The sequence below is a fragment of the Anas platyrhynchos genome, chromosome 3 (assembly GCF_047663525.1).
Source record: "Anas platyrhynchos isolate ZD024472 breed Pekin duck chromosome 3, IASCAAS_PekinDuck_T2T, whole genome shotgun sequence".
Classification (NCBI taxonomy): domain Eukaryota; kingdom Metazoa; phylum Chordata; class Aves; order Anseriformes; family Anatidae; genus Anas; species Anas platyrhynchos.
The window spans coordinates 4,512,903-4,524,148 of record NC_092589.1 but is presented as its reverse complement, the minus strand read 5'-3'; the positions used below and the strand labels follow the sequence as shown (position 1 = coordinate 4,524,148).

The 11,246-nt window shown below is 40.7% G+C and overlaps 2 protein-coding genes across 10 annotated transcripts in view; one reads left to right on the top strand and one right to left on the bottom strand.

The window, feature by feature from the left end:
• Positions 1-505: 505 nt before the first annotated feature.
• RPS27A (ribosomal protein S27a) lies at positions 506-2,197 on the bottom strand. The gene is made up of 5 exons (XM_027453252.3): positions 2,038-2,197; positions 1,824-1,878; positions 1,651-1,736; positions 999-1,130; positions 506-688 (listed from the first exon to the last, which is right to left on the bottom strand). The coding sequence occupies exons 1-5, from the start codon at positions 2,083-2,085 to the stop codon at positions 539-541; spliced, it is 471 nt and encodes a 156-aa protein (XP_027309053.1). The 5' UTR covers positions 2,086-2,197; the 3' UTR covers positions 506-538.
• A 146-nt stretch (positions 2,198-2,343) lies between these two features.
• CLHC1 (clathrin heavy chain linker domain containing 1) overlaps positions 2,344-11,246 on the top strand; it is a 47,806-nt gene continuing 38,903 nt past the window's right edge. For 6 of the 9 annotated variants that reach the window (XM_072035086.1, XM_072035085.1, XM_072035083.1 and 3 more), the window contains exons 1-11: positions 2,344-2,694; positions 2,780-3,026; positions 3,772-3,959; positions 4,390-4,520; positions 5,802-6,003; positions 6,197-6,306; positions 6,695-6,746; positions 7,692-7,798; positions 9,110-9,284; positions 10,020-10,222; positions 10,986-11,159. In XM_072035086.1, the coding sequence (XP_071891187.1) occupies positions 2,865-3,026; positions 3,772-3,959; positions 4,390-4,520; positions 5,802-6,003; positions 6,197-6,306; positions 6,695-6,746; positions 7,692-7,798; positions 9,110-9,284; positions 10,020-10,222; positions 10,986-11,159 (1,504 nt within the window). In that variant the 5' untranslated portion in view covers positions 2,344-2,694; positions 2,780-2,864. Of the gene's footprint in view, positions 2,695-2,767; positions 3,027-3,771; positions 3,960-4,389; positions 4,521-5,801; positions 6,004-6,196; positions 6,307-6,694; positions 6,747-7,691; positions 7,799-9,109; positions 9,285-10,019; positions 10,223-10,985; positions 11,160-11,246 lie in introns of all 9 variants that reach the window. The other 3 variants (XM_072035082.1, XM_072035089.1, XM_021271960.4) reach the window with 3 other exon arrangements.

The window sequence follows — 11,246 nt, the reverse complement described above, 5'->3', positions numbered from 1 at the left end:
CTGATTTCGCGTATGATTTCAAACTTGTTGGTCTCCCAGGTTTCCTGATAAGAATCACAGTGCTGTCTATTCATGTAGAAATAAACCGCTTAGAGTTCAGAGTTAGCTATGGCAGAACAACAAAAAAAGCAAATACACCCCGCTTTCCTCAAATACAGTTGCAGGAATATTTGTTCATGACTAGCTAATGCTGTGAAAAGCTGGTCAAAATCAGACTTTCATGCCTGACTGTAACTGGGGTGAATTGAATATTTTTGAAAAAAAAAAAAAGAATGGTGCTTGCATAGTGCGTATTTGAAGTACTAAATCACTAAATATTCATGTTAAATGAGTTTCAGAACGAAGAGATCTGAAAAGGATTCTCCTGCAGTCTTTGCAGAGCTGTTTTTTCCCTTTTTCTTGGTAAAAGAATTTCGCCCCCAAAAAGAGGTATAGAACAAGACTTAATAAGTCTTCTTCTTACCAGTGAAGAGGAAATACAGTGCAGAAATAAATCTCTAAACAGTACAGAACTTCAGATTTTTATTGTCTGGTACATTTACTTGTCCTCTGGCTTATTGAAGCAGTATGTCAGACAGCACTTGCCACAATAGTGTCTGTCAAAGTGGCTAGCCATGAAGACTCCTGCTCCACACTCCTCAGAGGGGCACTCTCGGCGCAGACGACTGATCTTACCGTTCTCATCCACCTGTCAAGGGCAAGAGGCAACATGTCATACACTCACCACCTTTTAGCACAAATTATTTTCAAGTTCTTTTCTTTGACAAAGCAGCTTTTGGGATTGCTTTCAAAATTCTGACAGAAAAACAAAGTTCTGAAGTGCCTGACTGCAACAGTCAAACTTCTTTTTTATTTAACAGATGGGGTATTTGCAAACAGAAGGACTTTAAAAACGCTGGGTGACATGTAGTCTAGTCACAGGCTTTGTAAGCTGTAACTAGTCCCTTCCTGGTGAGAGCAAAGCATTCATCAAGCTTCACTGAGTTAGTTCTACATACCTTGTAGTACTTGAGCACTGCAAGTTTAACCTTCTTCCTCTTATGCTTGTTCTTCTTGGGAGTAGTGTAAGACTTCTTCTTCCTTTTCTTAGCACCTCCACGAAGTCTCAACACAAGGTGAAGGGTTGATTCCTATTTGTGAAGTAAGAAAATTCAAATACAATTTGAAAGACTAAAAATGCTTTAAGCATAAGCATCTAACAAGCCAAGAGTAGTATTTAAACAGGCCTTTTATCTACAGCAACTACTTAAATAGCAGTATTTCAACCTCCAGCCAAGTAGGAAAACTCTTAAAGGATTTTTCACTCCGTAGTCTGCAAATGAGCAGGCACCAGAGAATTGTGTGCTGTCACATCCCAAAGCCTTAAAGGTTCAAATACTATTAAAAATATTGTGAATATATTCCTCAGTTTTAACTAAAATTGCAGAATACAGTTTCGTGATGTGATTAAGCCAATGTATCACCAATTTGTTACTGTAAAAATAATCTTCTGGTTTCTGGTGGCATTGCTGCTCATCTGACCGACGTCAATCGACCTCCCCGTCCATTTCTTTCAATCTCTTTGAAGCACTTTTTAGGCTCACAGCCTGCAGCCGGCCTGCTCCTGCGGCAGCAGCCGGCACCGCGCTCCTCCCAGCATTTCCCACTCACTTTTTGGATGTTGTAGTCCGACAGCGTGCGCCCATCCTCCAGCTGCTTGCCGGCGAAGATCAGCCGCTGCTGGTCAGGAGGAATCCCTGAGGGCGACACAGCAGCAACACGTGAGGCACGCGAACCGCGCCCCCCCCCCCACCACCACCGCGCAGAAAGCATCGCGGCCTCACCTTCCTTATCCTGGATCTTCGCTTTCACATTCTCTATGGTATCGGACGGCTCAACCTGTTAGGAGACAGAGCAGCGGGGCCGTGAGGCAACCCCGCACCCGCGCTTCACCACCACGAGCCGCAGGGGCAGCAGCCATTTGGGGCACGCCGCCGCCATCCGGCCCTCCGCAGCCGCAGCGCCGCGGTGTGCGCGGTGCGGGGGGCGCAGCCTGACCTCGAGGGTGATGGTTTTCCCCGTCAGGGTCTTCACGAAGATCTGCATGGCGAAGCCGCGCCGCGCCCCGCGCCTCCCCGACCTGCTCGCGGAATGGCGGCGCCCCGAAAGAGCTCCCCTCCGCCCCGCACGGGGTTTCCAGCCGCGCCGCAGGAAGGGGCGGGCGGTGCTCGGGACTACGGCTCCCGGCGTGCCTCGCCGCCGCCAGCCGCGCTGCGGCATGCTGGGAGTTGTAGTCTCGCCCCCCCCACGCCCGAAGTGCGCCATGGGAGTCGGAGGCGGAGGGCGGGACCGCGAGGGGAGGGGAACTGCAGCCCCCATGATGCACCGCGGCTCCTCTCGCGCTGTGGGCGCCAAGGGCTCGGGGCGGCCGTTGGGAGGCTGAGGGGCGGTGCGGAGCCGAGCTCGCCTCAGGGCGGGGCTGTGCGCACACACGCAGCCGGCGCTTCACGGACCGCCTTTCTTTCTTTTTTTTCTCTTTTTTTCTCTCTTTTCCTTTCCCCCCCGGTAGCTGTGTTTCCACAAGGCGGCGCTGCAGCGCGAAATCCCAGAAATCTGGGCCCTCATCTCCTCCTAGTTCCGTGAAGGCAGCTTAAACGCCGATAAATCCCGCCTTCGTTTGCTGGGCAAATATCCGTAGAATTAGAAAAGTCTTAGGTAAGTTAGGTACGGAACAGTACTGAGAGTCACGTTAATTTGAAAATCCCTGGTGCAATTTTAACATTTTCAGCTTTTCTTCCAGGTTTTGACCTGAAGCACACGTTAAATAAAGCAGGAGAGAGGTTTAGGTTCTCTGTCAGAAAGGTGCCACGTTGCTATGCTAAGCCATGGAGGGGCAGCAGAGAAACCCTCCCTTCCTTTTGGAGAAGGACAGGAGGTTTCTGGAGAGCATTCGAGGAAACATATTGACAGAAACTGAAAAAGTGGGCTGTGCTGAGCCAGGGCCCTCTGAGGAGCGCTACATTATATACAGTAACGCTTTTGACAAGGTAACATATTTCTCAGGTAAATGAACAAGACTAATAGAGCTCACACTAAGCGTGCTTTGCTGCTTTGTTTTCTGAGGAAGAATACATAAACAGACCAATTGTGAACTGTAGGTATTGCTACACAGATCAGAGGTTGGTGCATTCTTAACATTTCTTTTATGCCCACTATGTACATTATAGTCAAATAGAAACCATTATGATGAATTCATAGTACCAGAAGTTATATTACGGTAGGGTTCATGCTTGATAACCCCTTTTCTTAACTTTTTTTTGTTTGTTTGACTATAAAGACCCATGACATTTGCCCCATACGCCCTGTATGAGCATCAGCTGCTCTTCAGTTAGGCTGGAAAGTTGTTGCTGAAGCTTGTGAAGGACTCCTGCCTGCCTGATTCCATCTGCCTTTTCCATTTCAGTCAGAATCTGAAAGATGCTGTGAATAAATAAATAAAGCACCCTTGCACACCTAGCTTTCTGGATAAGTAGGCATGAAAGTTCCTCTGTCTACTTTTATATCTTCACTTATTTTAGCATACTAATATGTAGCCCCTGTACCTTTGGTTTTCCAAGCCTGTTTCTGAAGCTTTTTTCTTTTTTAATGTTAATAATATGTTCTATTATGTGGTGTAAAGCTTGATTTGTCTAGCCATTTTCTTTTAAAGCTATCGTGTATTAGAAAGTTCCAGAAAGATTTTTGTTGTTGATTCTCTTCCCACAAATATTGCATCCAAAAATACATTCACAGATAATAGAGTATGTTAGTGCGTACAAGAACATCCTGACTTCAATCAAACAGGAATATGAGGCATTTATTACAAGAATTAAGAATGGCCAAAGGAATGTGTTTTTTCTTCGTGGGAGATTAAAAGCTCTGGAATCTGAGTCCACAGCTCTGTTATACTATAGGAAAAGAGCAATGGAGCTTGAAGACAAGTAAGCTCTCTCTCATGATGCTTAGAACAAAATATGTTGTTTTAATTAGGACGTAAATAATTTAAGTGTAGTTGACTTTCACACTTTTTTATGTTTGTGAACAGTCATTGCTAAAATGGATTGTCTGATGCTGAGAAATACAGAAAAGAAAGTGAATTGCTAACTTTTCCCGAGCTTACAGTCTTATATTAAGAAGGTACTATATAGCTGCATTTATCTAGTAGAATTCTGCAAAGAGCCAATTATCTTGCTATGTGCAGTCTGAAATAGAATATGGCAAACAAGGGGACAGAAAACAGCAAAACAGTGTGAGACCAAGCAAGTTCAGAAGCTTTTGGTACTAATATTCTTGCAGCCTGATGTATTAAAAATGACCAGGTAACAATTCCTGTTTTGTTTGCTTGGGGTTTTTGTTCATTTGTTTTCCCAGAATAAAAGCCATTGAGAAGAATTCTGCAAAAATTGAAAATGAAATATTAAAAATTCAAAATATAGGAAAGGTGTCCTCTGAAACCTTTGGCACACAAGAAAAAACAGTACATCCCGCTAAACCCATCCCAGGTAAATCCAAGGTTCTGCTATTGTGAGCATTTCTTCTACATTAAGTATGTTTTTAAGTAATAATGATTACCAAATGAATAGGCAAGCCACCCAGAATACTGCAGTTTATCAGTGAGATGCCAATCAGCCTGTGTTCCTGCCATCAGGCGGCTTTACTATTTTTTGCCCAGAAAAGAGGGAGTTACCACCAGCTCAGCCTCTCACTTATTTGGGGTGACAAGCAGGAGTTGAAGACTTATAAGGGCTAAATCTACCCCAGGGCAGGCAGAGAGAGAGTTGGTTGTGCTTGCTGGATCTGCGGCAGCTGATTGTTCTGGTCTTTCATGCAAGCCAGGGCATTCTGTAAAGCTCCAACTTAAACCCGTCTGCAGCGGATCTCGTTGGCATCTGCAGGAATGAGGACTCAACAAGGCAGAAGGATGTAACTGGCCCCATCTCACACCAACTGAAATGTGTCCTTGGGTTGCTTTATGGTGTTTTATAGGCACCTCTCAGTAGATGGTTATGGGAGTATGCAGTTTGGCTACTGACTAGGTCCTCTGAGGACCAGAAGGTGGCAAATCTGATGCCTGTTGGAAGTAAGGATGCGAGAGATTCAGAGAATTACAGATCTGCAAGACTAAAGTCCAAACAGGAAAAATAATAAGAGATGCAGCCGAAGTGGATGTGTGCCTAAATACAGCTTGTTTGGAAAGAGCAAACATTACCTTTGGTTGGGGGTAGTCCGTCCATTTTTTGCACATCATTTTTTGAAGGGAGGTACAAGAATGTGGGTGGGGTGACATGACACAGCCTTGATTTTTCAAAAGGCTTCAGGTAAATCTTTGAAGTAAGTCAGGCAGCGTAAGAAGCAAAGTCTTTCCTTGTATAAATATTTGTTTAAGAGATAGGAAATGGAGAGTAGAAACAAAAAGTATCGTCTTTCCTGATGGTGCCGAGGTATTCAGGATGGCAAGGATGTGAGCCAAGTGTGAATTGCAACAGGAGAACCTTATAAGACTGAGCATCACATCTGAACTCCATGAAAGACAAAACCAAAACAAAAAAAAATGAGTGTAAGGAGGAGAAGCAGAGAACGAAATAGAATATATAATCAAACCTCTGTATCTTTTGTGTCTCATGACTTGAGAAAGTCCAGCAGAGTTGGACTTGATGATCCCTATGGGTCCCTTCCAACTCAGCATTTTCTAGGATTCAGAGTTATTGCTGGACTTCCTCAAAAGAAAGACCTGGAAGAGATTTGCAAGGAGAGCTCATGAAAGGCATTTTGTTCTCCCACAGGTCTGAGTGTAGAGGAATCTCTCAGCTTGGATTCTCTTTCTAAACATCTCGCTCAGTTAGACAGACGGTTGCTGGAATTGAAAAAAGATGGGGACGGGAAGTACGTCCCTCGTCAGAAAAAGACAAAGTTAGAACAAGAACTCTTGCACTTACTGGCCATAAGAGATACAGCTGAAGCAAAGAGGGATAAGCTGAAGCTCAGGTTCACAAGCATCTGCAACACTTCCTTTTGATATGTTCTTTCTGTCACATAGACATTTTTTAAAGTCTTACAGATTAAGCCTCAGTACATGAATCAATTGTTAATACAGATACTGTAGATCCTATGATGAATATTTCTGCATTCATGAAACTCTTCTGCTAACATACCTGTTTCCCTCTTCAACTATCTGTAGATACACTAGAATTTCATTAGTTGCAAATGCTATTTCTGCCTGTGCAAAATCAGACAAGACTATCACCCTGCAAAATGTCCTCTCTCAGATCACGAAAAATGATGAAAGAGGTAAAGTCATTAAAATAAAATGTCAGAACAGTCAAGAATGAGAGTGTGAGTGTAGACAGCTGTAGTGAACTAAGAGTTTGGTCTTTAAGATACTATTTTCTCCGTCTTTCCAGAGAGATATTTAATTTTTGAGGGCACTGGCGGGAAAACTGTCTTTAGAGTTTAACTGATGTGGCAAAAGGTGTGTCTTAAACTATCATCCACTTAAGGAGATTGTTTCAATTCTTTAAAAATACATGAAAATATTTTCAGCTTAAATTATATGCCTTCATATAAATGTATCAGTTGATTGTTGTTGTTGTTTTGAAATGCTTTAGCACTTTTAATGCTGATTTGCTTGTTGAGGTAGTACTGTGATTACCTTACACGGCCATATCTTATATTTCAGCTCTTGATGTCCCTAGTAAAATGGCTGAGGATTCACTTGAATATTTTGAAAGGTAAAAAGAATATTGTTATTGTGCTCTGTATTAGCAGTTTACAACACTGGAGCTAATATATCATACTGAATGCCTGAATGCAGTCCTTCTTTTTTTTTTTTTTTGACCCTTTTGGAGCTTGTAAAAAGTGCTGCCATTTAGACATAGACATTAAATCAAAGGTTTGTCCGCTTTCAGAGGCTCTTTGGTCCTTTTTCTGAAGGGACTGACATTGAAGAGACCAGCTGTTGAGGTGTATGATTAGCTTACTTCCTTGTGTTGTGAAAGCTGACAAGCTAATTTTAAATTTATATGGTTTTGTACCTATGAGTGAAAATGTAGGGTTTTTTTCAAAATTGAGGGTTTGATGAAAATGAGGGTTTTTCAAAAGTGTCCAGATACCTGAAGGAAATTGGACATTACTGGACTTTTCTAAAGCATCCAATGCAGAGATTTACTTCTAGATGCCTTGTCTAGATCTCATCACTTAATAACCGCTTGATCTTAAAAATAGGAATTAGTTCATCAACTGATCTCATATAGCCTGCTGTGTAACTGCTAAACAGAAGTAACTCACTTCTGTTTCTGGCAATTGATTAATTTTCTTAGTCCCTCCTAAATCACAATCTTTTACAAGCCTTATATTAAAATGCAGTTGATTTCTCTTTACAATTGTCCAGATAACTCCCTCTTATATTTCTCAATTTTCATTATGGACGTTTTCAAAAGTGCTAGGTAGTGAGGCAGAAGAAACGTAACTGGATGTGCAGGGAATGAAAATTGCTGCTTCATGCTGGAAAACGCGATAAAGATGTACTAGGTTAAAATATATATGTTTTAAGCTGTGTATTCTTAAAGTTTAGGATTCCTGACTGGATTTCTATTTAAAGCCAGCCATTTTGTGTACGTGTATTTATTTAGTGTTTGCATAGCATATACTCTGTATTTTTTCTTCCTTTTTACTAGTTTCAGTGAATTATTTTCAAGTGGTCAGTATGATGCTGCAGCAACTTGTGCAATAAACTCTCCTGGAGAAATTCTCTGTAATGAAGAGGCTCTAAAGAATCTTAAATGTAAGAACTTGATAATTGGATCCATTCTTACAGGATCTAGTCCATGTCAAGCTAGTTGTTTTAGTGCTTAGGATCTTGGGATTTATCAAACAAGATTTTTTTTGTGGGGGTTTGAGGCTTACATTTAAAATTCAAAATTGAATACAAGGAAGTTGTAAGGCTTTTTATTTCTCCTTTGTTCTATGTTAAGCACATGCCCTGAAAGGCAGGAAAGGAGATAGCTAGCTTACAACACTTGTTGTTTTGGTTTTGTTTTTACTGTTGGAGCAGCACTGGGTAAGCAGTGGGTTATGGAAAAGAATGGAACATAAACAGTCATGTAAGCTTTTCAAAAATGTGTGACTGGTGAAATTACAACTAGCTAATAGACTTCATTATGTTACAGGCAAGGCCTTTTCCATCACTCTGGGACCCAGGGTCTGCAGAAGTATAAATTCCTGTTACCATGGTCTTAAGGTCTAGTGTAACGCTGTTCCTAAAGCTGTGCTGAAATTGTTTTTGTTTCTACTGAGGGGTGACATGTAGTAGACAAGAACAAAAGTCCACCTGCTAGTTTGGCTGTTATGTGTGTTAACTACTTAAGCCTAGACTTTTGAGCTGTAAAGCAATATTCCAGTTAGCTGCATTAAAAATAGTTTCTGAAATCTAAGATACATAAAAACTGATTTTAAATTTCCCAGGTAAATGAAAAATAGTCTATATAATTTTGTCTTTGTCTCAATGTTTTGCCTTGTACTTGGAAATACAAAATTCAGTGGTATTGGTGGTATCAGAGATATGAGCAGCTGAATATTTTATTCTTAATCTGGGAGGAATCATAGGGGCGTGGTCGAACTTTACAAGATCAACATTTTTTTTGTGTGTGTGTGCATATTTTTGTTGGTTTTCATTCAATTTTAGAGAGAAGAACTGCAATAAGCTAGTATGTGGGATCTGAATTACAAATTTACTAAATCAGTCTTAGCAGATCTTATACTCCAAAAGCAGTACAAAGGCATTTACAATGTTATTTCATGCATTTTCACCTGAAAAACTATATGGCTTAAATACCCAACCATCTCTCCCCCTGAGATTTACCTTTACCTGTCGCTGGTAAAATACTGTCATGATTCCTGTGCCTTCAGTTCTGAGCAACCTTCATTTTGAGTGATTAATGTAGCATCGCATATGACACAACCTCAGAGATTTGCTAAGAACTGTGTCAGAGGCCTTTGGCGTGTGTCAGCAAACAAAGACTTAGGAAGTCTTAAATAGTGAAGGTTACTTTTCTCTTTGTGCTTTTCTGGGTGACTTTTGTTTTCAACCCTTTAGCTCTTAGCTGTCTTGAAGGAAGAAATCTGCCTTTGCTGAAGTATTTTGACACTCTCATAAATGCAAGTACTGCAGCTGGACGCCTTCCAAATTTACCTGTAACTCTGGAAGCAATTAAATGTGCGTTGTCTGAAAAGCAATTAAACCTGGTAAACCATTGGGTTACACAGCAGAGGTATGTGGTTCTTCTGCACTGACATGCATGAGGCTTTTCCTTTTCTTCAAACTAAACCCTTTGAAACAAAACACAACCAAAAGTACCAGTGAGTGTCCTTTTTGATTCTGCTGTTAAACTCGCTGTTAAATCTTAAATGCAATATGAGCATAGATCAAATAAGTGTTATCAACAGCAAGTTCTGAAGAAGACATTTTGGTTTCGTTGCTGTCAACCATTCTTGCAGCACTGCAGAGCCCAGTTTTGAGACTCTTTTCTCTTATGCTGTAGTTAAAAACTATACAGATGCAAAGTTTTCACACCGTACTGTGGATTAAGAAAACTGTAATTACTGAAAGATGGGTTTCTTTCATTCTACTCTTGATGTCAGAAACGTGAGCATTTCCCTTTCTCTGAAAGCAGTCTTGAATCTCCCATGTTCAGGAAGAATGTAAGAATGTTCCTCCCAGCTGCCACAGCCTGGAATTGCGGTAATCTCTAAAAAACATGTCCCATTGGTTGCTATTGCTTTCTGTGGCAGTTGAGACATTAAGAAAGAGAAGGAAGAGGCTACTTTTTAAAGTGTAGAGAATTAAGGCTGCAAGAGAGGCAGAAAGAAAAAGGGGAACAGTTTAATAGTTATACATGCAGAAATATACCCATCTATACAATCCACTTATGCTGGAGGTCATTTTGAAATATTCTGAAGTTACAAAGCATATTAGGAATGCTGTTTTATTGCCTTGTCTTCCTCAGGCTAACTTTTTCTGAGGCAGTGGGAGACCTTATTTATGATTATGGGAAAGAGGAGCCAAACAACATGTTGGAATGCCTGGCTTTGGCTCAGGCCGCGTATGGTCATTCTGGTGCATACAAAAAAGTTGCGTTGTGCCTGTGTAAACAGGGCCGAATTGCTGGAGCAGTGGATTATATTCAGCAAGTGGAACATTTTTCTTTAGGTAAATAATAAGGCGCTTGTATTGCCTTTGGTGATTGTTCTACCGTTTATTTATTTTAGGTTTAATGATGATGCTTTGGACCACATTTGTACAGAAGGAATTTGAAGTGAATCAGTCTGAACTTGTCATCATGTTTAAGTAGACCTCAAGAACTCTGATTAAAAGACCCTGTCGGCTTTATCATAATATCAATGCGTGATCTTCTGAAATAAGGAATTTCTTTCTGTACGCTTGTTTGAAAATCACTGGAGGGATTTCCCAAAACCCCAGTAGGAGGCCTGCAGGAAATCTCAGAGATTTAGCCCTCTGTTGGATCATGAGTTTATTAATCCAACAATGAAAAGAAAGAAGGGTGTCCTATGTTCTTTCTTAGGCTCCTTTCTGCTTAGCTTCTGTGACTTCTGGCTGTGTCCTTTTTTTTCTTCTATGTGTCTTCTTGCTTTGAATGTTATTGCTTAGTTAAGTTACAGTTTTTCATTCTTATTTTCTTATTTTTTTCTTATTTTATTCCCTGACCATATTCCAAATCATTTTAAAGGTGGATTTTCAATATTAAGTACTTTGTGTGCTCATTTTCTCATTCTGTGAGATTTCTAAAATAATTACAGAAAAGTTTTTTTTTTTCCAAGTAAATGAAAGTTAGATTTTAATCACATACTAGCTTTTCCACAGTGTTTAGGAAAATCGTTGTGTTCTTTTATAGTGAGGAAGGGGAGAGGTGACCATGTGCAAATTTGTAATAATCTTGGTGTTTTATTTTCAGATGATTACTTCTTCTTATTGGAAAACTGTCCTAGCACTGCATTAATTCGCTGTCTCAGTCAACAGTGGATTAGAAAACCACCGTTTTCATCTATGGGGGCTACAATCCTGTCTTTTATCTCGGCCGAACACAAAAAGCATGGCTTTCAGCTGTTGGAGGAAATGAACAATAAAAGTAAGCACAGTAAAATTTGAATAACAAACTTTCAAACTTGACATTTTAATTCAAGTCCAGTTTCAGCCTATAAATTACTTTGGATTC

Excerpts from the sequence above, each read along its gene's own strand:
- RPS27A (XM_027453252.3), bottom strand. The coding sequence starts at position 2,085 with ATGCAGATCTTCGTGAAGACCCTGACGGGGAAAACCATCACCCTCGAG. Across the intron at positions 1,737-1,823 it reads GAAGATCCAGGATAAGGAAG|GGATTCCTCCTGACCAGCAG; the intron begins GTGAGGCCGCGA and ends TGTCGCCCTCAG. Across the intron at positions 1,131-1,650 it reads CGGACTACAACATCCAAAAA|GAATCAACCCTTCACCTTGT; the intron begins GTGAGTGGGAAA and ends CTTCACAAATAG.